The sequence below is a fragment of the Macadamia integrifolia genome, unplaced genomic scaffold (genome assembly GCF_013358625.1).
Source record: "Macadamia integrifolia cultivar HAES 741 unplaced genomic scaffold, SCU_Mint_v3 scaffold1692, whole genome shotgun sequence".
NCBI lineage: Eukaryota > Viridiplantae > Streptophyta > Magnoliopsida > Proteales > Proteaceae > Macadamia > Macadamia integrifolia.
The window spans coordinates 31,849-56,996 of NW_024868313.1; the positions used below are offsets into that span (position 1 = coordinate 31,849).

Sequence of the window (25,148 nt, forward strand, 5' to 3'; positions counted from 1 at the left end):
AGTAAGGTCCCTTAAATGAAATTCGATTTCATATCTTAGGGCAGAATTCTAATAATTGTTGGAATTGAGAATTTCAATAGATTTTAATTAAATTCATTGTAAAATTCTGTTGCAAACTGAGGTGGGCTGACTTATTATGTAAGAGATTGCAAATGAATGTATTCAACCTAGTTCAGTGATCGAATTGAGAATACATGGGTCAATTCAGCTTCACAGCAACTTGTGTTGCAGGAAACAACAGGGCCAAATCGGATTCTGCAGAATAAAAGAGAACTGGTGGGTCATGACCGGCCAGCCGGTTGTTGCCCAGGTAACCCACCGGTTAGGGTTCCAGTAGACAGAGATGCTGTGTAACAGGTCAGCAGACCTTTACACATGTTTTGGGACTTGTGTACATAAGATTTAGGATTTGTGTACATAAGATTTAATGAAAAATAAAGCCCATGACAGTACGATACAATGTCTGGGATTTAATATATGTTTTGAGGACTGCAGGTATGACTAGGGCACTTTTACCAGGTGAGGATCTATTAGTGGTTCCCTATACATAGTCCCACAGTAAAGAAGGTTTACGAAACCAGAATACACAGTCAAATGCCCCCCTAGTTCAGGAACAGGAATACTACACTTAAACAGGTTGGGGTAGAGTGTAGAATTTTGTTATGTAATTAATGATGTAAGAGTGATTTACATCCCCCTCCCCTGTGTTTTTCTTATATTACATCCCCCACCCCCATGTTTTCAAAAATTACACCAGCCTCCCCTGTCAGATGACATTGTTAGTGGGCTATTAGTTTTGGGTGTTAAAATACGAGTTTGCCCTTTTTCCTTTAACCACAATAGTTTTTCGAGTTTACCCTTGTCGCTACTCTCATTACATTTTACCCCAACCTTAAAACAGATTTGGGGGTTTGAGGGTTTCAGCATTGCCGGTGATAGGGGGCAACTCTAGGTGAAGACGACAAGGCGACGACAACAGTTGCAAGCAACGGCGACATGCGATGGTTGCGCGACAGGCGATTGTTGCAGCGACGCGACGGTGATGAGATCTCTAAAAATGGAAATTTGCAGACTAAGACCTCTATTTCAACATTACGAATCATAGGACATTCTGAAGTCAAATGTGTAATTAGATCGAACAGTGATAAGGTTTTAAGGGTTTAATTAAGAGCAATTGGGTAGGGAAACCCAGAGGCTCAGAGAAGAATTGATTTTCATCCTAAAGGGGTAAAGATCTCTTCTCAAATCAATGTGTGTTCCCATAGAAGCCAAAAATGGTTGGCCAAGCAAGGGGCTTATCTCCCAACCACTGTTCTCACCACTGTCACCCACAGGAGAAAAAATAGAGTATGGACAACATACTACGGAGATGAGGAAAGAACTTACCGAGAAGAGAGTCGCCAACTGCAACTACAATCAATTGGGGTTTGGGTCTAATAACGGAGGCTAGCCACTGCCGCTCGCCATTTGCCATTCATCGTTCGCCGTACACCGTACGCCATTGCCTTCACTATTGCTGCTGCCGCTCGCCGCTTCTTAGTTTTGTTAAAGGTGTTTCACAAGGGAGGGTAGAAGGGTAAATTACATTAATAAGGGGTAATATGGGTATTATAAAAAAATTGAAAACTAAACGGCCAAAAGTTGACAGAGTCAGCTTATTTGTAATATGTGTCATCTGACGGGGAGGTTGGTGTAATTTTTGAAAACAAGAGGGTGGGGGATATAATATCAACAAAACACAGGGGAGGGGGATGTAAATCACTCATGATTTAAATATCTTATGAAATAGGAAATATAAGTGGCAGTGTGGGAGTCTGCTTAAACCAAATAAGTAAATTTTCTGGACTTGAACACCAAGTTGAGTGGGTGCCCTGACTTATTTTATGGAGTGTTTTATTATTGTAATCTTGCTTGGAATTCATGCATTATGATTGTGTGCATATAATTATTATTATTGTTCTGGTACTCACTTGTGAAATGGGAAGTTGGAACAGGTAAGACAAGTAAGATGGGACACTGGTAGGTGCCCAATGATTTTTGTGTACATGTGATGAATGGTTGATGGATGGTTATACATCATGTAGATTTGTGGGTTAGGTTATCACCCAGGTCCCCAATGATTTTTGTGTACATGTGATGAATGGTTGATGGATGGTTATACATCATGTAGATTTGTGGGTTAGGTTATCACCACCAAAATGCTACAACCCCTTGTCAGTAGGGGGATAGGTACTGACTAATCCTGACCCATGGTTGCCTGATTAGCCGTACACTTCCGTGGTACGACGTACTGTGCCCAAGACGGATAGCAGCAAGGTACGACATATTGTGCACTTGACTGCCCCCGGGGTTACTAACCTAGGGGATAGCTGGGGGACCGAGGTTATTTCCGAGATTGGCTGACCTCCTACCTGCAATGAGCTTGTATGTCCTAAGGCCTAGGGGTGTCAATTCCAGGCCAGCACCAGTTGGTCCGACCAAGCCCGACACGTTTATGGCCCGACCTAGACCGGCCCTATTAACAAACGTGAGCCCGACACGTTTATAAACAAGCAGTACACAGTGCATCCGTCTAGCCCGACAGGCGCCTGACCGACCCAACACATTTACAAGCCCGACTTGAACTGACTCATTTAAGCCCGACCTAGCCTGACCCCTTTAATACCACTTGTATTTTTTAAAAATTTTTAATACTATTTCTATTTAGTGCCAAGGCTATATGATATGTACAGTTGAGATGGTGGTGATTGTTATCTGAACATTCATCTTTTTCAAACATAATTTAATTGATTTACACTTGCTCAACTTGGGTTGTGTAGGCATAGTTTAATTGATTTGAGTTCCGCTGGGTTAAAGACTGAGTACCTTAGTAACTTAGCTGCTTCCATCTTTGGCTTAATCCATTTTAAATATGGGATCTTTCTTCACTATGCCCATCTTTACCTCATTTATTGGTATTCCTTTCAAGCACATTTAAAAGACCAATTTTAAAGAGGACACATTTAAAGCCCGTTTAAAGGTCAATAGGTTTACAGCCTGGTTAAGGCTCGACTAAGGCCCGTTTATGGCAGCCCAATTAAAGCCCGAGACCGACCGGCCCGATTATCAACTGTACTATGCCCCCACTAGCTAAGCCTATTTAGCTAAACGGGCATTCAAGGTGCAGCCCTAAAAATTAGCCGAGCCTGATGAGGCCCAACCAAGACCGACCAGGCCAAACCCATTGACACCCCTACTGAGGCCCAACGTACAGGGTAAGGACTACCATCTACGTTGCGTAGCGCTATATCATTGATCTCAAACTTAATAATGGACTAGAAAGTAGTGTAATTTAATTGGAATCATGAGCATCATATAAGGTGTGGAGCATGCATTGCATCATTTGTATTGTGTTTGATTGCTTGCCCCCAACCCTCATAGAGCATGACTTGCTCACCCCCCTTTATTTACTCCCTCTCATAGTTGTCAAGGCGTCGCCTAGGCGTCCAGGCGGTTTTCCTGGGGCCTAAGCGACAATTGCCTTATTGCACTGCATGCCGCCTTGTGTTTTGGCACTTATTTATGCCAAATATCACTTAAGTAAATTTCATTTACGTAAGATATTATTCATAAATAAGAAAATACCCCCTATTTGAATCCAATAAAAATAGTTTAAAAATCAAATTCCAAAAGGATAAAAAGTCAACCCCCCGGTCCAAGAAGAACAACTGAATTTTGGTTATAGGGGCGATTTTCAACTTTTAAATGCTGGAGTTTTTCTCAATCATGAAAATTTTATAAATTCTATCATGTTAAAACATTGCTAAAAACCAAAAGTCCAGTAAAATAATTTTTTTGTTTTGATATCCATAAAATTATTTTCATTCAGGCAATTTTAACAGCATTCGCGCACTTAAAAATAAGTTTGACCAGAGCATAACTTTGTCATTATAACTTAGATTTAAGTAATCTTAGACTTGTTGGAAAGCTGGTTTTATATTATAACTGATACAAAAAAGTCTCATGTAAAAATAATATCATTTGACCAGTCAAACTTATTATAGAACCAGAGCATTTCTCTAAATTTTGATTTTTTATAACTTAATATGACTTAATGTTAATTTTTTATGATTTAATATGGCTAAATGTTGATTTTTAATGACTTGATGTTGTTTAATCTTTATTTTTTATGATACAAGGTAACTAAATAATGTTAGAAAATAGGAAAAATAAAAAATAACAATTGGTCGCCTTGTTCGCCTCAAGGCGTGCGCCTTCTCGCCTAAACGCTTAGACAACCCTCCACCGCCTTGGTTCGCCTTGACTCCGTGACAACTATGCTCCCTCTAGATGGCGAGACCGGTATTTTGCCAATTACCTGCTCTGATCATAAGACGATGGCCTTGGATGACTTGGCCAATCTTCAAGAAGATGAAACCAACCATGCACCCGACTGTGGATGCGACGACTGTCTACGGAGGATAATTCTTCTGAGGACTAGAGTAGTCCATTTCTGATGACATTTTGTGCAGATACTTCCGCTGATGCAGACTCTGATGCATTAAACTCTGATGTATATATATATTTTGCTTCTGAGATGTTGTAATTATGTAAATAATCTTTTTGAGGTGTGTGACATATACCTGGATAATTGTAAATATCATCTATAACTTAGTGACACTGGAAATGATGTAACATATTTTAATGATGGACTGTAAATATTTTTATGAACTCTGATCTTTAGTTATGTGGTCGTGGTGTTATGATGTGCCTTAGTCTAGATCCTGGGGCAAACAGGCTTACTGGATATGGGAAGGTGTCCAGTGCCGCATACCTTGTACGAATTGGAGGCAGGGTGTGACACCAAGGTCAATCATGAAGCAAAGTTGGTGGATCCTGAACTTCACTATATGATGAAGATAAAACGCCTGAATAGGTGTGCCCAGATTAAGACACCCCTTTATACTAAAGATCTCATCTATAGCCTGAACATGAGTTGGGTGCTAAAATTGACCAAAAAAAAAAAAAGCGTCTTAAATGGTCTGATGGTCAAATCAACCAACTTGTATGGATCAAATGTACAAGTCCACACTATTGATCCATGGATATGAGAGCATGCCATGTGGCACTATGAAAACAATAGCCCCCACACAGCAACAAAGTTGTTCTGATATGACGAGACTTTTTTCGGCTCTCCTCTGGCCTGACCCCCACTCCCCTCCCATGTAACCTCGCCATGATTACTCCCCCTCCGACGGCAGGGGCAGTCAGAAACCCTGTGACTGACCCTCTTCCCGCTCCTCCCCTCCTTATTCCCCCTCCTCCCTTACCTACAATCACCTCCCCCTCCTCTTCACCTTCTCTCTCTCCCAAATCTTGGTCATCGGTTGTTGCATCTCCCTCCCACCCTTCCCACAATGGTCATCCCCTATTCTTCATTCCTCCATCCATCATTGAAGACCTCAAAGTGGGTGTTTGCCCTACTAGTTTGTTGGAACCTGAGATTGCTAAATGGAAACATTGTTTGATTGGCCACTTCCTGGGTAGCCATCCTCCCTTCCCGATAGTCAAAGCTTCACTCTCAAATCAGTGGAAGATTAATGGAACCTTCTCGACTTATCTTCTTGACAACAAGCTATTCATTTTTAAGTTCTCTGATGAAGAAGGCTCAAAGTTTTCTCTCGAAGGGGGCCCTTGGCTGGTAGGAAAAAAGCCTATCTTCCTAAGGTTCTGGGACCAATTTATTAGTCTCAGCAAAATTGATTTCAAGGTTCTGCCAATCTGGGTCTCTCCCAAACCTCCCCTTGCACTTCTGGTGTCCCCATGGTCTAAGAACTGTGGGATCTGTCATAGGGAAGCCGTTTTACTAAGATCATCGAACGCGCGTCATAGACCGACTTGCATTTGCTCGAATTTGCAACAAGCTATCGGTTGATGAAATTCTGCCTACGTCTGTGACCATATCCACTGATGAGGGGTTCTCCTTCACCCAACAAGTTCACTACGAATGGCTCCCTCACCAATGTACAATCTATAACTCGTTCAGCCATCTCACTATGGTCTGTGCCCCCAAGTCAACCGCTGCCGCTGCTGAATGCCCTCAACATATTGAAGCTAATATTAGTGCCGAGAAACTTACTCTCATGCCTGATTGTGGAAGAAAGTTCAATCGTACTCATCAGCATCATAGTAGAATGGCCTTCCCCCGACCAACTCGATGATCCCTCTGCTAGTCCGTCATCCATTAGCCCCTCAGACATCTCCCCTTTGCCCAACGGTCACAAAAGATTTGCATCTTTTCTCTCCTCGTCTTCGAGTGACAGAGAGGAGGGTGAGCTTTATCTGCGTCTTGTCTCTGACCCCTGCCAATCTCCTAGCACCGACATCATGGCGTGTCTTCCTCTCTCATCCCCTTCTTCCTCCTACTCTGCTCCCCTTTCTTTGTTACCCCCTGTCCTCTGTCCTTCCAAGGAAACCTCTCTCCACAATCCTATCGAATCTCCTTTAGACCTACCTCCTCCCTTCCCATCTTTTGACATGGATAACTTCTCTCCCCTTTCTCATCAGCCCATCCTGCCAGCCCATCCCGCCAGCCCAATCCAGCTCCTCCACTTCTTTTGTTCACCAGACCACTACCTCCTCCATTGCTTCCTTGGCCATCATTCTAGGCCCATCCACCAATTCTCTCTTAGCCCACCCCCTCCTCATCCACCCTTAGCCCACCCTTCTTCCTCTAATCCGACCCAGATCTTACCCATGCCTGTCTCCCTTGGCCCCGATACCCACTTTCGTTGGTTGGTTCCAACCTTGGGTCTTCGTCCCAACCTAACGAGAGCTCCCCTGCCCCCCCCCTCCCCCCTCCCCCCTCCCCTCCCCCCTCTCTTCTCCACTACAGGTACTCGACGCTCCATCTTGCCTGACGATTCTTCGCTGCCTGTCGCCCCTGCGCCTTCTCTGCTTAGTATGCCTCTTGCTCTGGCTGCCATTATTCTGCTCCCTCCGGTCCTCTGTCATCATGCCACCTGTCTATGTTGCCTCTGCTAAAGCTAAAGACTCCCTCTCTACTCATGATCTCCGCCTCCTGCGTTGCTGCTGAAGACACCTCTTTGCTGGTGACTCCCATCAAACACAAAATCGTGATTCCACCGCAGCCTCGTTTGCTGCATCTTCATCCTTGTTTGCTGCTCCCTCCTCTGCCCCTGAGGGCTCTGCCTTTGTTGTCGTCCTTGTAATCGTCAATGCTGATACTTCCCCAAAGGCCAGGCTTCATGCTTCCCTTGAGGCTTGAGCACACTGGCCCATCATCTCCTACCACAATGCCATCTGTTGCCCCCGAGGCATTGGTATTGCATCTACAGTCAACAACCATTCTCCTCCTGAGAACACCTTGCTGCCGATCACCTCTGCTAGTACTTCCTCTGAGACAAAGCTTCATTCTGGCCTCGAGAACACTTCTACAGTTGGCAACCCTTCTTCTGAGAACACTTCGCTGCCCATGCCCAGGGTTATAATTGGCCTCCACTCTCAGATCATCTCCATTGCCTCCCTTCTGAAGAAGCCTGACAATTGGACGGCGGTGTTGCATTTGAAGGTACTGATGACATCCGGATTAACCATTCCCCCCTCCCTTATCAGGTTGCCTGCCACCCCGTCCACCCCCTCCCCGCCCGTCACCTCTGATATCCTTTCTGATAGAATTGTGGTTGCCAAGCCCATAGCCTCTAAGCCTAATCCCACCAACTTTTCTAAATGCACCAAACCCCTAGATTCTTCCAGGTCCAAATCTACTAAAGTTGTCCCCCCATGCTCTGCCCCGTGCTTACTCTCTCTGCTCCCCCCTCATAGAATATCATCGCAGGAAAAAAATGTCATGGCTCCCTTAAGCCCTCGATGCCACACTTCTCCCATTCCAAATGATCCCTTAGACCGTTTGGAACATCCGAGGATTAAATTCCTTGGCAAAGCAATCTGCCATTCGAGGCCTCATCCGCTCTTCCAAATCCAACCTTTGCTGCCTGCTGGAAACAAAAGTCTCTAGAGTCAACTGCCCGTCGCATCCTTAACCGCATTGCTCCTTCTTAGTCCTCCACCTCCAATTTCTCCCTTCATCCCCATGGTCGTATCTGGATCCTTTGGAATCCATCCAAGCTTAATGCTTCCTCCCTTTATGCGTCCTCCTAAGCGATCCATCTCTTATCTATTCAGCTCCAACTTTTGCTTCCTCTCCGTGATTTATGCCTTAATTCGTGCCACAAATAGAGATCTCTAGAGTAACCTTCAGTCCTTTGCTCCCAATATAGGCTCCCTCCCTTGGGGCCTTGCGGGAGATTTCAATGTGGTCAAAACTAGTGCCAAAAAGCTGTGTGGAGCCCCATTGACTCTTCTGCGGTGGGCTCCTTCAATGATTGTATCGACGACATTGGTGTGTATGACCTCATATGGTCTAGAGCCAATTTCATATGGCAAAACCGCAGAGCTGACTCTGGCAGACTGACTAGTAAACTTGATAGAGTTCTGGTGAATGAATCCTACATGACCTCCTTCCCCTCTTCTCATGCTACCTTTGATCTCCCCAACTTCTCTGATCATTCCCCACTCTCCCTCCACGTTTATCCCTACATATCCTTTGGACCCAAACCTTTCAAATTCATTGACATGTGGACTCTTCACCAAAGCTTCCTCCCCCATTGTTCGTGAGGCTTGGAGCCTGCCTGTCCAGGCCTACTCTTGTCACACCCCGCCTCCACTTACCTAAAGACTAGTGTGACCTGGACACACATAAGTGTCCACAATCCATCCAAGATCCCCGATGTAAATGATTCTACAATACACATAGATAATAAAAATCATTAATGTAACGCAGCTGGTGAATTCTATTGATATTTACCATAATTACACAAAAGAATGTTTCCACAGACGGATCATAATACAATTATGCCCTTAGGGCTAAATCAGATATGCACAGAAAAGAATCAAAAGAGAAGATGAATACTATCATCTTCAAGGTGCCCAAAAAGCACAATCATCACATACGCAGCCAAGCCAGCTCCTCAATCCAAAGATCATCTCCGTAGAGGGTCGGCTTATCGACCACAGTCTCAAGATGGTCCCCTTGATCATCATCTAAACAGGGTGCAACAAATGGGGAGAGCTTCCATGAAGCCCAGTGAGGGGTGGACACACAAGAAATCACAACAATATATGAAATGCAATAAAATATCAATGCTCAACCACACCAATGTGAATGCAGTTAGATGAATGCAATGTCATGATCCAGTTTATTAACACACAAGCCTAATCAACAGATTCTAAGTCTATAGTGAGTTTTAGTGCTACTGCAACATAGGTGTTATCCCCAGTCACGAATGTACGTTATCAGTCCCCGAGGATACAAGCTAATTATGAGACAGGAGCATGCCGATTCCGATACCAAACATTGTTATCTGGCAAAACCCAATTAATAATTCCCTATAATACCACTACATCGAATCCAACATCCCATGTAGGATATACCACTACCCCAGAACCAAAACTTTGGAGTAAGGTTCTGTCACGATGCCTGTACCCTGCACCTCGGTCACCAAAAATTCCCCCACCTCGGTCCATCAGATGTTAGGATTAGCCAATACATAAACCCCTATTGGCAAGGGTTGTAACACCAGGGTTGTCCTAGCCTGATGCAATCTATCATGACACATGCCACATCACAATCATACTCACACACCCCGTGGGCATACAGTGCCGAAAACAAACCTTCAGCTACCCTGTACCCCACATTCACAGACCATAGGCATGCAATGCCGATACCCAACCTTCGGCTACCCTGCATCCCATTCACCCACACCCACACACATGCACACAAACACATCATTATGCATATTTAACATCCACAACAGTAACAAGTTATAATATGCAATACACTTGATCATTCACATCCGTAAACATGTTATAAACAGTCCACAAACACACACAACACCCACCCACCTCGAGTCTCTACTGATTGCGGAAAGCAGATGGCCTCGTGCCGCATTGCCCCGCTGTCAGCTGGTTCTATTCCTAGGAGATAGTGTTTTTAGGTCAACTGTCAAGCATGGTAAGGGCCTTCCCATCGATCGAAGGACCCATCAAAAAGGAACAAAAATAAGGTTTCAGGTGGTTCACCGGTGGATGCTGACCGGCTGGTGGTGACCCACCGGTGAGTTCACCAGCTAATGAAACCGAGTATTTTTCCTATACAAGGTTCATAGGTGGATGTTCACCGATTGGTGTGCACCCGCTGGTGACCATTGGTCGGTGAAGCACTTTTGTGTTGTTTTCTACCTAGATCTGTCCTACAAGTCGGTTGGGTTTATTTTAGAGTCTATATGTATGGTTGTTTCCATACTAGGGGTCCCTTCCAGCCAAGGTTCCCATTTTCCCACTTTTGTCTTGTTTACAATTAGGTTTTAGGGTTCTAGGTTTGACTTACTTATAGGAGCGTATTCACATACCCAATTAGGTCTTAGTAAAATTAATGGTTTAAATAGTATAGGAGTGTAAGGTTTACCCAACTCCCCATTTAGTGGTCTATGTTATCCCCAAACTTGGGGATTTCAGTTGGGCACACACCATAGCCACCAATTACTCATGTGATCACCTTAACCTCCCATATACATGTCCAATCCCATTTTCCCAACATAATGTTAGGTTGGAATGGTTAGTTTTAGGGTATTTGGGCCAGGTTCACTCCTCTAGGGTTTGATTGCCCAATTTGGGGTTTTCAAGTTGGGATTTCTCATAGGGAGAGCCCACATGCTCAATGTGAGCAACTAATCATGTTAGGTTAGGTCTCCTACACCATTTCCCCCATCCAATCCGTAGGTTGGGTAGGTGGATAGGGGAAAATCGGTTAGGGTTTTGTCTACCCTAGTACAGGTCTTAGAGTCGGTAGGAGAGAAAGAGGTATTTACATAGAGAGTAGTAAGAGATAAGAACTCACCTTAGTTTGGGTAGGTGATCCCTTGCTCCCCTACTTCTTCTTCTTCTTCTTCTTCTTCTTCTCCATTCTTGCCCTCCTTGCTCTTCAGTTGGTAGGAGTGAAATGAATAAGCAATAAATTCTATTTATAACCATTTAAGTCACATAACGGTTGTTTGGGGAAATAATGAGTTTTCACTCATTACAAGGTTAATCCGTCATTTGGCACTAATGGGCCCACCTCAGGGTATCCCGGTACATTAATCTATTCCCCAATAGGTTGTCCCAATTATTTGGAGTGGTTTGAGGCGCACGGGTGTGAGGGCTCGGGTCTCACGGAAATTCAACCCATTATTGGCCAGTACACTCACCGGAGGGTGCTCACCGGCTGGTGTAGGCAAGCCAATGACCATCAGCGGGTGTAGTTTGATATGGTGCACCTTGTGTGGGACAGAACCCATTGGCTAACTAGGGCTCCCTTAGGTATTTCCAATGTGTGGGCCCCTTTTTGTGTATTTCACTACTAGGGTTCGAACAATTCCCATTAAGGTCTGAGGGCTTATACTAACCTCCTTTTCTATGGTTTGAAATCCTTCTAATACTTGGAGCATGAGTAGCAGATGCAAGTGGGGTCATCCTTCCCTTCTAGGCAAAAAACAGCTGCTACCCAGTACTCATTGGTACTGGTATCCTCTTGCGTCTCATCTGCATTTAGTCACAAAGAGGAAATTTTAGGGTACGGGTATAACACCTTTCCTCTTATTGCCTTTTCTAGGAAGCTCAAAAATGTCAAGACTGCCCTCAAAACTTGGAACCTCCACCTTCAGGGACATCTCTAATAGAGTTTCCCTTAGCAAAGATCATCTCCAAACCATCCAATCCTCTCTCCCATTGGACCCTCTGAATCCATCTCTTGCTGAGGAGGAAACGGCTGCTGCCTTGAGCTCTCTTCCCTCCTAACCTAGGAAGAGAGTTTTCTCCAGCAAAAATCTAGAATTAAATGGTTAGAGCTTGGAGATTCCAACTCCTCTTTTTTCCATCGCTCCCTCAAAGCTAGATCCAATTCCAACTCCATCCCTCTGCTCATCTCCGGGAATGGACCTCGGCCATGGCTGCTGCTACTGCTATGCTGGCCAGCCCAGCAAGTTGTGGCCTACGCCACTTCAACATTCCAACTGCCACATGGCAGTCCACATCAGCCACAGGTCAACAACAACAACAACAACAACAACAAAAAATCAGCCTTATCTCAACTTAATGGGGTTGCCTACATGGATCTAAGCAAAACAAAGCAGGGAAAATTGAGGTCAAAGGACCATAATACCCCTGAATGATCTCTATCATCTCCATGAGACCCTGGAAAAGACCAAAATATCCTTGGCTCAAATCAACATAAAATAAAGGTTTCTTAGCCTTGTACCCAACACTTGTGCACTGTGGGGCCTTGTCCACCTCACCAAACACAGTGGGGCCTACTCAACTTCATATATGGCCACAACACATCAAGAACACATCCACTGCAGTCTGCACCTCCATTGCTGCACTAACATGCACACCTGTACTGCACTGGACCTGAGCACTACCACATCACCTGAATTGACCACCTCATCACAGGTCTGGTCAAATCACACAGACACATGGACAAGGTTTCCAACAATGACAACCCATATGCAACATGGCACATGTATTGGTTTGATGTGAAAAATGCTTTCCTCCATGGTAACTCACAAAAGAAAGTGTTTTATGCAAGCCACTTTAGGGTTCAAATTCCCTATGGCTGAAGGGAAGATGTGCAAACTTAAAAACAAGCTCTCTAGGGCCTTATACAATATCACAAAGACATAGTTTGAAAGAGTCAGAAAAGCCAAATTAAGGAATGGGGGTACTCAAAGCCAAGTCAACCACCCTACGTTAGATAAGGCAATGGTAACATCACAGTCTTAATTGTTTATTTGGATGACATTGTAGTAAATGGAAATAATCAAGACAAAATAATTAGTCTCAAAACTTACTTGGCTCAACAGTTTGAGATTAAAGATCATGATACTTTAAATATTTTTTTTTTTTTTTTTTTGTATTCTATTCAGCAGATAGTCATATGTTTGTTCGTCATGCACCACTCAGTGGCAAAGTCTACCAAACAAGCATACCCATCCTGCACACATTCACAATCCACTCACTTTAATATACACACACATACACTTTGCACAAAATATACGTGGTTTGACTCACTGCCTACTCCACAGACCAATACCCTTTCTAAGTTTCATATTTTGCTCAACACTCTACTAGCTTGTGATTACATGGGTAATCCAAATGCTATAACACCTGCTTCAACCTGAGATGAAACTCAAGCTAGGGTTTCACCCCTTTACAATGTAAATGATAATAATGTGAGTACAAGTAAGGATTAAAGTATCGGTATCGGTTGCCATATCGATCAGCTAAATTTAAGATACGTATCGGAGTGTACAATATCGTATTGGACATACACTCAGATATGCTAAAGATCAAGGATTAAACTATCGGTATCGATGGCTGGATCTGTTGACTAAATTTAAGATACATATTGAAGGGTATCGTACCGGTATCAAAGATACTTTAAACCATGAGTACAAGTCCCTCCCCTTACAGTCAATGCCTTAGGTTTAGTAACACTAGCTTGTGTACAGAGATTACCTCCCTTGACTAGCAAGAGGTGGAGAGCTCCTAAGTGGACCTAGCAGCACACTAGAATCTTCAACTGACCACCTTTGGCTGGGTAGACTTGAATCTTCAAGTGCAAGTGCAAAAACTCCTCATTGTCCTCTTCCTCTATAGTAGCATCCACAAATCTTTTTGAGCTTAATAGAGTCCAACCATCAAGCTCAAGCCTCCAATATAACCTTCATAAGTTCTCGCAAGAGTGGATAAATGTGATTCCAACTCGATCAATGCTCACAAATTCTCTTCGAAAGAGTTTCTTAAAAAATCGAGCACTTGGACCTCCATCCTCTCTGTTTTCTCTCTGTAGATTTGTAGTGCTCGAAGAATGGAGAAATCTACAAGTTGAATCACTCGGTTTGGAGCTATAATGAAGGAGATATTCCAGTTTGAAGCGCCAATGAGATAGATCAAAATGGAATCTCCTGGGGGTCTACAAGCGCATGCGCTACACCAAAGCACGGCTGGCAATAGGCCGTTGGACTCAAATCCAAAGTTGGTTGTTTTCATATCAGCTGCATGCTGTGACAATGGCGTAGGGGCTGTCAGTCGTTCGATTAGCATCGGCTGACGTCATCGTCTGGTGTCTCATAGAGTTACTAGGCCGCATTTCGGCAACTATTGGTCCAGCAAAGCAGATAGGCTTCAAGCCATCTGATTTCTCTCATAACTCATAAGGCAAGAAAGCTCTACAACCTTCCAATTAGGATCCTCGGAGCGCAACAAATAAAAACTCATCAAACAACATCTCTCCAGCGGCATACAAACCACACAAGAAGCATGTGGGCCATAGTTGTCACAGCGTCATGGCGACCCAAGGCGGTGGAGGGGTTGCTAATCGATTTGGCGGTGAATCAATGCCATAGCGATCAAATCGCCCATGTGTTATTTTTATATCCCCTATTTTCTAAAGTTATTTTGTATGTTATAATATATACCCTATGACATAAAAAATTAATCAAAATTAAGCAACATCAAGTCATAAAAAATCAAACAGTCACACTCACATCAAGTCATAAAAATCAACATGACTTATTGACATTTAGAGAAATGCTCTTGTTCTATTATAAGTTTTATTGGTCAAATGATTCTATTTTTACAAAAGACTTTTTGTATTAAGTATAACATAAAACTAGCTTTTCAACAAGTTTAATATTACTTAAATCTGAGTTATTATTGACTTTTTGTATTAGGTATAACATAAAACTTATCTTAAAGTGCGTGAATGTTGTTAAATCGCTTGAATAGAAATAATTTTATGGACATTAAAACAAAAGATTATTTTACCGGATTTTCGGTTTTTAGCAATATTCTACCATGATAAAATTTATAAAATTTTCAGAATTGTGAAAAACCTTAGCATTCGAAAGTTGAAAATCGCCCGAGGGTTGACTTTTTATCCTTTTGGAATTTGATTTTAAACTATTTTTATTGGATTCAAATAGGGGGTATTTTCTTATTTATGAGTAATATATTAAGTAAATGAAATAACAAAATATAAAATCATTTACTTGGATTCAAATAGGGGGTATTTGGCATAAACAAGAGCAAAAAATATAAGGCGACAGTCGCCAAGGCCCCAGGCAAACCGCCTGGATGCCAAGGCGCTTGGCACTGCCTTGACAACTATAATGTGGGCGTGGATTGATTCCATGAGTCACGGCACATAATGCACAATATGGTGGACCAACGCTTGCACTATCGCAGGCACTACTTTTGTCTTTGGTATTTGTGATATGTGGCGGCATCTCAGCCGCGGATCGGGAATAAACAAACTATCAACAATTACCCCCAACTCCTCTAGAAAGTCCCCAAGACATTTAGATTAACTCTAGGCCATAGGATTTGAATCAACCAGACTTCTTAGAATTTGCAAAAAGACCCCCAGAGTAATAAGAGATTACTACTAAACCACTAATAGAAAAACAAAACAGCAGCCATTTATGAAATGCTATTTTGGAAAACTTGTAGCGACCGAGCAGGAATGCCCATAACTTAGTCATACAAACTAGGATTGCAACAAACCACCATCAACACTCCAGAACAAACCACCATCAAACTCAGCCATATAGAATGACGAAGTTGCCCCTGAACTTTGCACTAGCTGTATCTTCTTCTTTCAATATCTGATCAAGGCATATTCGGATGCGTTGGAAAGACTTCGAGTCCCTCCACAATTTTCCTGAAGGAGCCAACTGCCAAATGCCATCTTAAATGACCAAATTCCCCCGAACCTGAACTTGTCAAAAATTTCCGTAACTTGCATGGGGATTGAATACGGACCAACCCTATGTACACACCACTGACCATCCAAGACGACATCCACTGATCCTGTTGCTAACAATGACATGTCCGAACTGCCACTCAATTAGCGAGATGACCAACAAAGTGTATATATCAAAGAAGGGAGTTCACATTTGTCATAGAAAGTATGTGTTGACCTCTTGAAAGAGATAGTGATATTGTGTTGTAAAACTACTAACTCTTGAAAGAGATAGTGATGTTGCGTTGTGAAACTACTAAGTCTCCATTGACAAAAATCATAAACAAGGTGACAATGGTGTTCGTCCGTTAATTAATGCAATAAGGTATCTAAGAGTGGTGGGAAAGAAAATCAATCTCTCTCACACTCGTCCAGACATAACATATGTTATTGGAGTATTAAGCTAGTTTATGCTACACCCACGGACTGGTCATGTAGAAGTTATATACTGCATCCCCAGGTGTCTGAAATCGAGCCCAGGAAAGGGATAGTTGTGTACTAAACATAACCACATGAGAGTTGAGTCATAACCATTTAAGGATTGAACCTAGCACTGATGCAAACTAGGCTGGTCTATAACAGAAATAAGACTATATCAGGTTGCTGTACCTTTGTAAGTGGAAACTCAGTTACTTGGAGAAGTAAGAAGCAATCCACAGTTGCTAGATCAAGTGCAGAGGTAGAGTTTAAAGCAATGGCACATGGACTTTGAGTAACTGAAAAGCAACCAGGTTCCATGCCTTCTCTGAAGCATGTCACAAAACTTATCCAAGGACACTTCCTATCCAAAAGTCTACGGTTTTTGGATAGGGGCACAAAATTGTCAAAAGGAAAGGCCACGATGGACACAAAAGGATACAGTCAGAATTAGTTTTTAGAAAGATGGAACGAATATAAGAGTATATTTATCAGAGATTCAGAAAGGGAATTCAACCACCAAAGGTGTTCTCAAAATCAAAAGGCGGCTATAGATGAAGGGGACCACTATTGCACATATACTACTTTAAAGATATCCTATGTCAATAGATCAAACCCCAGTTTTGCTCTCAACCATCTCAGCTATTGTATCTACTTTTTTCCTCTTTTTGTGGTACGGGGAGTGAACAGATAAACAACTGATGCGGATCCGTGTTCCAAAACTGGAATCAGATCGCTTATGGGCCCATCCAAGTATTAGATAACTCGAATCAAAGAACCAATGGCAAAACAGTAAATAACTTGACTTTTGTAATAGGTTGGCATACTTGTAAATAGAGGGAATCCTAAAAGAATAAAGGATAGTTTAAGTAGGTGATGGGATATGAAGGGAAATAGGAATTATTGTGGAGGGGCAAATTAGGAATGGAAAACAACTTAATGTCAGGGTGCAAATAAGGGGTTAAAGGAGGGGCACTAGTAACTAGGAAGGACAGTAGAAATAGGGAAATTCACGATTTAAGAGAGGAGTTTGGACTCTTCTTCAAGCTTGGACAAGGGTTGCAGGCGATGGAGTCAGCAGGGCTTTGAGATGGAGAACTCACTGGTTTGGCATCGGACTGGCCCAAAATTTCAGGCAAAGGGTCACACCTTCCAGTTCTATCACACCCAGCAATATTAATCACAGACGTCAAGGGCACAAGGAGTATTAACCTCAGCAAATCAGATCTGGCTGGTAGTTTCAGGTAGACTGAGTTGCAGGTCTTGTCTTTCACAATAGGAGGTCCCTTTGAAGACAAGAACCTAGGGTTAAGGTCGGCTAAGGAAGGGAAACCTTCAACCAAACCTCAGCCCAAACAAATCAACCCTGAGGGAGATCGATCAGCTCATATGGGGCTGCTAGGTCACTCAAAAAACAGAGCACAAGAGAGAAACAGGAAGAAGAAGAGAAAGAAGGAGAAGAAGAGGAGGAGAAAGAAAATCAGGAAAGGAGAAGGATGAACTAGAAGCTCACAGCAGTCATGGTTTCAAACCAAATACTTCAATCAAATTTCAATTCTTCAAAAATCCAACTAAATCGTTTGGTACAAGCTGATATTCAAAGACTTAGAAATAACCTACTATCCTATTCTAAAACTGAAACAACGAATCCAAATCAAACTAAAAAAACTAACTAAATATCCTTCTCCCAACTGCATCAACAACTTTTGGGAGTTCATAAAAATGGGGGGAAATTTTATATTAAAAAGAAAAGAGAGAGAGAGAGAGGGTACAGATACTCAAAATCATCCGACTCACATAAATTTGGCCTACACAATTACAATAGGAAGGAAAAAAGTTTTCAGGTCTATCAACTTGTATTTTGATGATGGTTGATAAATATAGAATATAGACTCTAACTAATTCATTAATAAAAATGCTTACAAGATGCTAACTATCAGGCACATTGATCAAATTTGCTTATTCACGTTAGTCCATGTAGAGGAAAAAAAGAATACACAAATAGGAAAAAAGATAACCTAAAAATAGAATCAATATTTACTATTAAAGAATAACTGAAATAGACTCTATGTACTTGCTACATATGGCTGCAAATAAAATAAGAGATTTAGATTTCCTCCAAGATGTTTATCTTCGAAATTTCACATTAAAATATATATCCACAAATCAATTACCCGGAAATAAGAGAGCAATGAATAGGTCAACTGAGAATTTGTCATCTTTGCAGGAAGGCCATGTTTCTTGCACAAACCTTGGAGCTCTTTGCGTGAGAGGTTGCGATAAAATTCTTCATCATCCCGATTCCCCATCTGCTTGATCACAAATAAAAATTAATTCCAAATCTCAACCTATGTAAATCCAAACAAGTTTGATCAAGAAGGAAAACCAAATAAAAGATTCAGTAAGTATGTCAGATAAATTAAGGACATCCACATCAAATCATCCAAGAAGTTAAGTGAGCTATAGAAGAACCTAAAAACAAATACACAGGATTGAAACGAATTATAAATTGAGGCCATGGTCAAGGGAGAAAGTATCAGAATTTTCAACATCTTAAAGCATCCCAAAACACAACACTAGAGCACATTGCTGGAAATGGTCTGTATTATATGTTCTGCCTTCTGAGTAGCATGATCCACAAGCTCATCCACTAAATGTTAGCCTACCTAAGCATCCAGTGGAATGAGATGAATAACAAGGACACCAGGACCCAATGTCCCCAACAAGGCGATATAGCCTCCGAAACCTCCACTATCAAAAAAGAAAAGCCCCTAATCACAATTGAGTAGTTTGGCTTGATTGTCAACCTCTCACATACAAGTCCTAAATCCACCCTAAGACCATAAATTAGCTAATGCATATATAATCTTGGACGAGCACTAATTTAAGATAAAGTATATTTGGAAGCTTGACAAGTAATGTAATATAAGAAAAGGGATCAGAACCAAATAAAGATATCACAGTTGTTGCTAAGATCAGTAAAAAACCCTTAGTTCCTGTCCCCCTGTTTGATGGTGATTCACAGAAACCTAAATTCATTCAGAGGCCAAATTCCCCAAGCATTGAAGATGAAACAAAACTGTATCAAAATGCATAACAGTCCTCGGACATTGTAGAAGAAAACAGTCAGAGACAAACAAGGAAGGCACCATACTTAATTAATAAGAACCAGTAGCATAGACCTTATTCAATGATCGTAAAATTCTTAGTCAAATTTACCCTGCAAAAAAAAATTATATTTTCTAAACTGTCCCTAGGATTTGCTTCATTTATTCCGGTATTGAATGATATTCTTGGTTTTGGGTATTCTTTTTTTTTTTTTTTTTCCTCTTTTTTGGGGGGTGAATAAATAATTCATTATCAAAGGAGAAGCAAATACATACGACCCCAAAAAAAATGTGGGGGGGATAAGAAAAGGAAAGCAAAAAACCACAATCCTCAAGGGGAATCATGGTTCCCGATCACAGAGCTCGGAAGCTCCCAAGAAGCAACAATGTGACAATTTCTTGGGGAAGTGGAAGAAACTTTTAAGATCTTTGCTTTGACATCAAAGAAGATGGAGCTTCAAATCTTTCCGAGCGGCCGAGAGTTGGAGGTCCATTTCCTATGATTTCTCTCCATCCAAATTTGATTGATAGTTGAACAGAAGGCAAGTTTGCCCACATAGTCACATATGGTCTTCCCTTGAAATGTCATATCCATCCAAATCCACTCCCTTTGAAGATGAATTCTACTATTAATAGACTACCATTTGGAGAGAACACACTTCTATATAGAGGAGGAGACAAGGCATGCAAAGAAGAGGTCGTCAATATCTTTAGGTTTTGTACCACAAAGATAACATAATGAGACTGGAATCCTTCTTTGGATGAGGAAAGAGCTTGCATGGGGAGGCATTTCATGAAGACTCTCCACGCCGTGAACTTTGCCGAGGGATATGATGCTTAAACCAGATGAGCTTGTGCCAGGGAGAGGGGGCCATGAGATCTGATAATGTCCCATGCAGACTTTGCACAAAAGAGGCCATTCGGGGCATGGTTACAAAGAATAGTATCATGCCTCCTTAGGCCGGCACTAGAGATAATGGGCAGAGAGTTCCAAATTTCAGCAATCAGATCAGAAGCAAGAGCAGGGGGGCCCAAGAACTAGAGGATATCATGTCAGCAACCATATCATGCTTTGGGAGCCCTGAACTGCAAATGCCTCTGGCACTGAGAACATGAGAGAGGAGCCCTTTTGGGTGCCAAGAATCAAGCCAAGGAAGCAATGGGTCTCAAGGAAATTATCTTGCGCCACACCCATCAAGCATCTGATGGAGTGCTCACTGACCAATAGGTATCCAGCCTAAAAGGATACGAATACACCCAATAAACCCAAATACTTTTCTTCTTGGTGACCACCTTCTAAATTAACTTGAATGTTCCTGTAAAGTTAACATCCCTGATACGTCTCAATCCCAAGCCCCCTTCTTTTTTTGGGAGACAAATAACAACCCAACTAAGAGGACGAAGGAATCTAGAGGACTCACACCCTTTCCATTGGAAGGAAGCAAACAAGGATTCTAGGTTGGATATAGTGGCTTTGGGCAGCCCGTAGATTCCAGCCCAGTAGATGTAGGAAGCTTGGAGAACTAATCGGATAAGCTCAAGGCGGCCTACAAAGGATAGGAGCTTCTCTTTCCACAACTAGAGGTGCTTTCTAATGAGATCTAACATAGGACTGAAGTGATGGCCAATGAGCCTCGTAGGGATAAGATGAAGACCCAGATACATGACCGAAAGAGACCCTAGAGCAAATCCAATTTTCTCAAGAAAGAAATATTGACATCATTCGAAATTCCAAACAACAAAATGAGAGATTTCCTAGGGTTATGCTAAGACCAGACATCGTAGCAAAGTGGTTCAGGAAATGCATAATAGTGTCTAAGGAGGAACCATCAGCTTTGGAGAAGAACATCAAATCATCAGCAAAAGCCAGGTGAGTAAGCTTGATGGCCTTGCACTTAGGGATGGGAGTGATAAAATTCTGATCCGAGGATGCAACGGGATAAAGGGCATCCCTGTCTAATTCCTGCAAAAGAGAAGAACCCCGTCGGGCTTCCAATGACCAAAATAGAGAATCTGGGGAAGGCAATACAATGAAAGATCCAGTTTGTAAAGGTAGAAGGGAAACCCATCTTGTTGAGCACTGAAACAATGTAGTCCCATCTCAAGGAGTCAAAGGTCTTGTGAATGTCAATCTTCATAAGGGCTGCCGGGGGTGAGTCTTTCTGTCAAATCCTCTAGCAATCTCGTGACAGAGAAGAGTATTATCTCCAATGTTTCTTCCAGGGATGAAGGCAGACTGGCTATCACTAACAAGAGAGTCGATGACATTCTTTAACCGATTGGCAAGGACCTTGGAAATGAACTCGTACAAGAGGTTGCATAGGGAGATCGGCCTGAAATCATTTATTGAGTCAGCTCCCTCTTTCTTGGGGATGAGGCAAAGAAAGGTATGGCTAATACCCTTGATCTGACTAGGATTAAAGAAGAAACTCTTAACAGCTTTAATTAACTCTTATTTAATGATATCCCAAGCCGAGGTGAAAAAACCTATATTGGGACCTGGAGCTTTGCTGGCTTTGTGGGAGATGATAGCAACAATAATCTCCTCATCAGAAGGAATGGCCTAAAGCATTTGGGCAATATTGTCAGGGACAAATTTGTTGCTAAGACCCTCAAGGATGGATGAGGCCAGGGAAGTTACAGGATTGAACAAGTGCTTCAAATGGTTGACAGCAACACCTTTTATCTCATCCAATTAAAGACATGGAAGCCATCAGGAGTTGTGAGAATGGGGATAGAGTTGAAATTGTTTATTGCCTTCGGGGAGCAATGGAAATAAGAAGAATTAGATACCCCTAATTCCAGCCAATTGATTCTAGCCTTTTGCCTTAGGAAGCTTTCCTCATGAGCCAAAAGAGATGAAAGATTTACAGATTCAGATTTCTCTTCCTCAGTTATCAAATTGAAGCCGAATCTGAATAGAGGACAGCCTATTCCTATAATCAGCAACATAAGACAAGATGTTCCCGAAGGAGTTAGTATTCCAAAGCTTTAAGGCTTCTTTGACATTCCTGAGCTTCATGGCTAAGGCAATGAGAGGAGTTGAGAAAGCTTGGACAGGCTTGAGCCAAGCTTCCTAAAGCATATTGGTAAAATCTGGGTGAGAGGTCCACATATCAAAAAATTTTAAACACTTAGGCCCGAAAGAGGTATAGGGATGGATTAAAAGGGATATGGGGCAATGGTCGAAAATGAAAGGAGACTCAAAAGTTGCATGTGAAAAAGGGAAAGCAGATAGCCAGGCTTCATTGACAAGCACCCTGTCAAGCTTGCAAGCAATACGGGAAGACCCCATTCTTTTGTTGTTCCACGAGAATTTGATACCAAACCAACGGAGGTCATCAGCAACTACGTCCTCAATATAATCATTGAAAGCACCAATATTTGGAGTGTCAAGGAGGCCCCCACCTTGTTTTTCATCAGAATACCGAACCACATTGAAATCCCAACAAATACCCCAAGGCCGAGAACCCACTTCACTGGCGAAGCTGCAAAGGTCATTCCAAAGAATATCTCTGTCAATCATACCATGGGAGGCATAGATGGTAGAGAACAAAAAGGAGAAGCTGCAAGCAGTATCCAAAATGGCTAAATGAAGGAGCTGAGGAGGAAGAGATGAGGAAAACAGAAATAATTTTCGGATCCCAAAGAAAACAAAATCCCCCATTTAGATGGTGGGAATGGTTGGTAAAGGAGGACCAGCCAGGGGCAATGATGGAGTCAACCCGCGAGGAGGAGGGCTCTTTAATGTGAGTTTTAAGGTTGGCCGAATGTCTTTGATGAGCACACAGATAGCAGCATGCTTATGAGGGGAGTTTAGACCCCTAAGATTCTAGACAAAGCCTTGAGACATTACGCAGGCAAGGAGGGCATCTCATGCTCAAAAGGGGGGGAGCCAACAGGGACAATAGGAGGCTGAGATTTATTACGGTGCTGGTAGGAACGAGGGATAGGGGAGGCATCAGAGGTCAGCTGGGTGGGGGAGGCTTGGAAGAGGATGCACGAGATTTTCTAACGGAGGACTTCTTCGGAATTGCAGGGGTGGGGGGCAGAGGAGACAGGTCAAAGGTCTATGGGTTAGGTCAAAAGAAGAGGGGGTGTTGGTAACAGTAGTGGGCTGGGTAAGAGGCAGAATGAAAGGCCCAGGATGTAGAGTGGAGGTGTATTGGGCCATAGTGGAGGTGTTAAGGGAAGGTGGGCCAGAAGAAAGGATTGGGTCCTCAGGATTGGGCCGGGTAAGATGGAATATGAGAAAGTGGGACAGATTTAGGGAGATGGGCATAGGTGTCCAAAGAAAGAGGGTTAGCAGAAATAATAGTGGAGGGCCCTACATCCGGTTGAACCATCAATACCAACGAACCGACTAGGGAAGAGTCCAAAAGTTGAGAGCCATGCGTAGTGGAGACAAAAACCCGAGGTATTTCCAGAATAAGCGACTACTGGAGGTGAGCCATAACGAGAGGCTGAAGAGGAGGTCTCATCATTAGAGGATGATTCAGAGACTATGGAATCATTGCCATCAGAAGACGAACCAGAGGAGGTTTCGTCAATAGCAAGTCACCTTGGGAAGCGACAGAGGAGACAGCAGCAAAGATTTGGACAGGAGAAAGTTGCTGCTCCATCTCTTCCACATCCGACTACCAGATCAAGAACCTATTTTGCCCATCGGACAAAGGCATAGCAAGAACCGTTGGGCGTACAAGAGGCAGTGGAGGTTCGTTGCTGGTATCGCCGCCTAGCAAGGCTCCTACCTCTCGCCAGAGAAGGAAGGGACAACAAGACCGACCGATCGATCTCTGTGGAAGCTTGGGTCGTTGGTGTTACCCAGAATGTCATCTCCCAACTCACAGACAGAGGACTTTGGATGTCAAGTTGTTGAATCGTGGCCAAAAACTTTGCAGCAAAGGCACTAAGGAGGCCGCCAATCATAGCTGATGCGTTGTTGAAAGCATAAATCATCCCCATCTTGAACAAAGATGGAGGAAGGGAGAGCTTCTGAGGCAAGAACCTCCATGCATATCCAAGCGCAAGCTAGTGGTCCTTCCTGTTGGTCCTAGCATCAGAGCAAATCGGGGCGCCAAGCATGGAGCCAACAATGCTTAAGCCTTCGGAGCACCAAAAATGCAAGGGGAGCCCTAGCAAAGAGATCCAGAGGGATGGTAGAATAATCCACATGGTTCAACATCAAATGGCGATGCCAAGGGCAGAGAATGATGGGTTTGCGACCCCACCAACCACAAACCAACTTCTAAGCAACAAGCCTTCTCTCTTTCCTCAGAGAATTTGAACAAGAAGAAGCCATGATCAAACAAGAAAGTGTCCACCATACCAGCAGGTCTCCACTGCTTCATAAGAGAGCTTGACCAGGTGGAAGGGAGATCACTTTCCCAAAAAGTGACCAATGAGGGAGTTGGACCATTTGGAAGCTTCAGCATCTAGAAGACCTACAAGGCATTTGGCCAACAGAGACTCTCCCAGCTTCAAGGGAGGGACGAAGTGGGGAGAAAGACCATCGACAGGAAGGAAGATGGTATTCTTGTATAAGAGTTCCAAGCGTTTACCAAGGGGGAAGGTTGGGTATGGAGGGGAGGGGGCAAGGGGTGTGGAGGGAGAAGGAGATGAGGGAGGCAGAAAAGATAAAGAGGATTGAGGACCCCCAGCGTGGGGTAGACATTTTGGTATGTCTATCCTGATTGTTCAATTTTGCTTGGTCGGTTTTGGGC

At 42.9% G+C, this 25,148-nt stretch overlaps 1 protein-coding gene across 3 annotated transcripts in view; it reads right to left on the minus strand.

Annotated features, from left to right (window-relative positions):
* LOC122064603 overlaps nucleotides 1-25,148 on the minus strand; it is a 67,244-nt gene that overhangs the window by 23,264 nt on the left and 18,832 nt on the right. For 2 of the 3 annotated variants that reach the window (XM_042628327.1, XM_042628328.1), the window contains exon 3: nucleotides 18,493-18,627. In XM_042628327.1, coding sequence (XP_042484261.1) covers nucleotides 18,493-18,627 — 135 coding nt within the window. The remainder of the gene's footprint in view (nucleotides 1-18,492; nucleotides 18,628-25,148) is intronic. The other variant, XM_042628329.1, reaches the window with a different exon arrangement.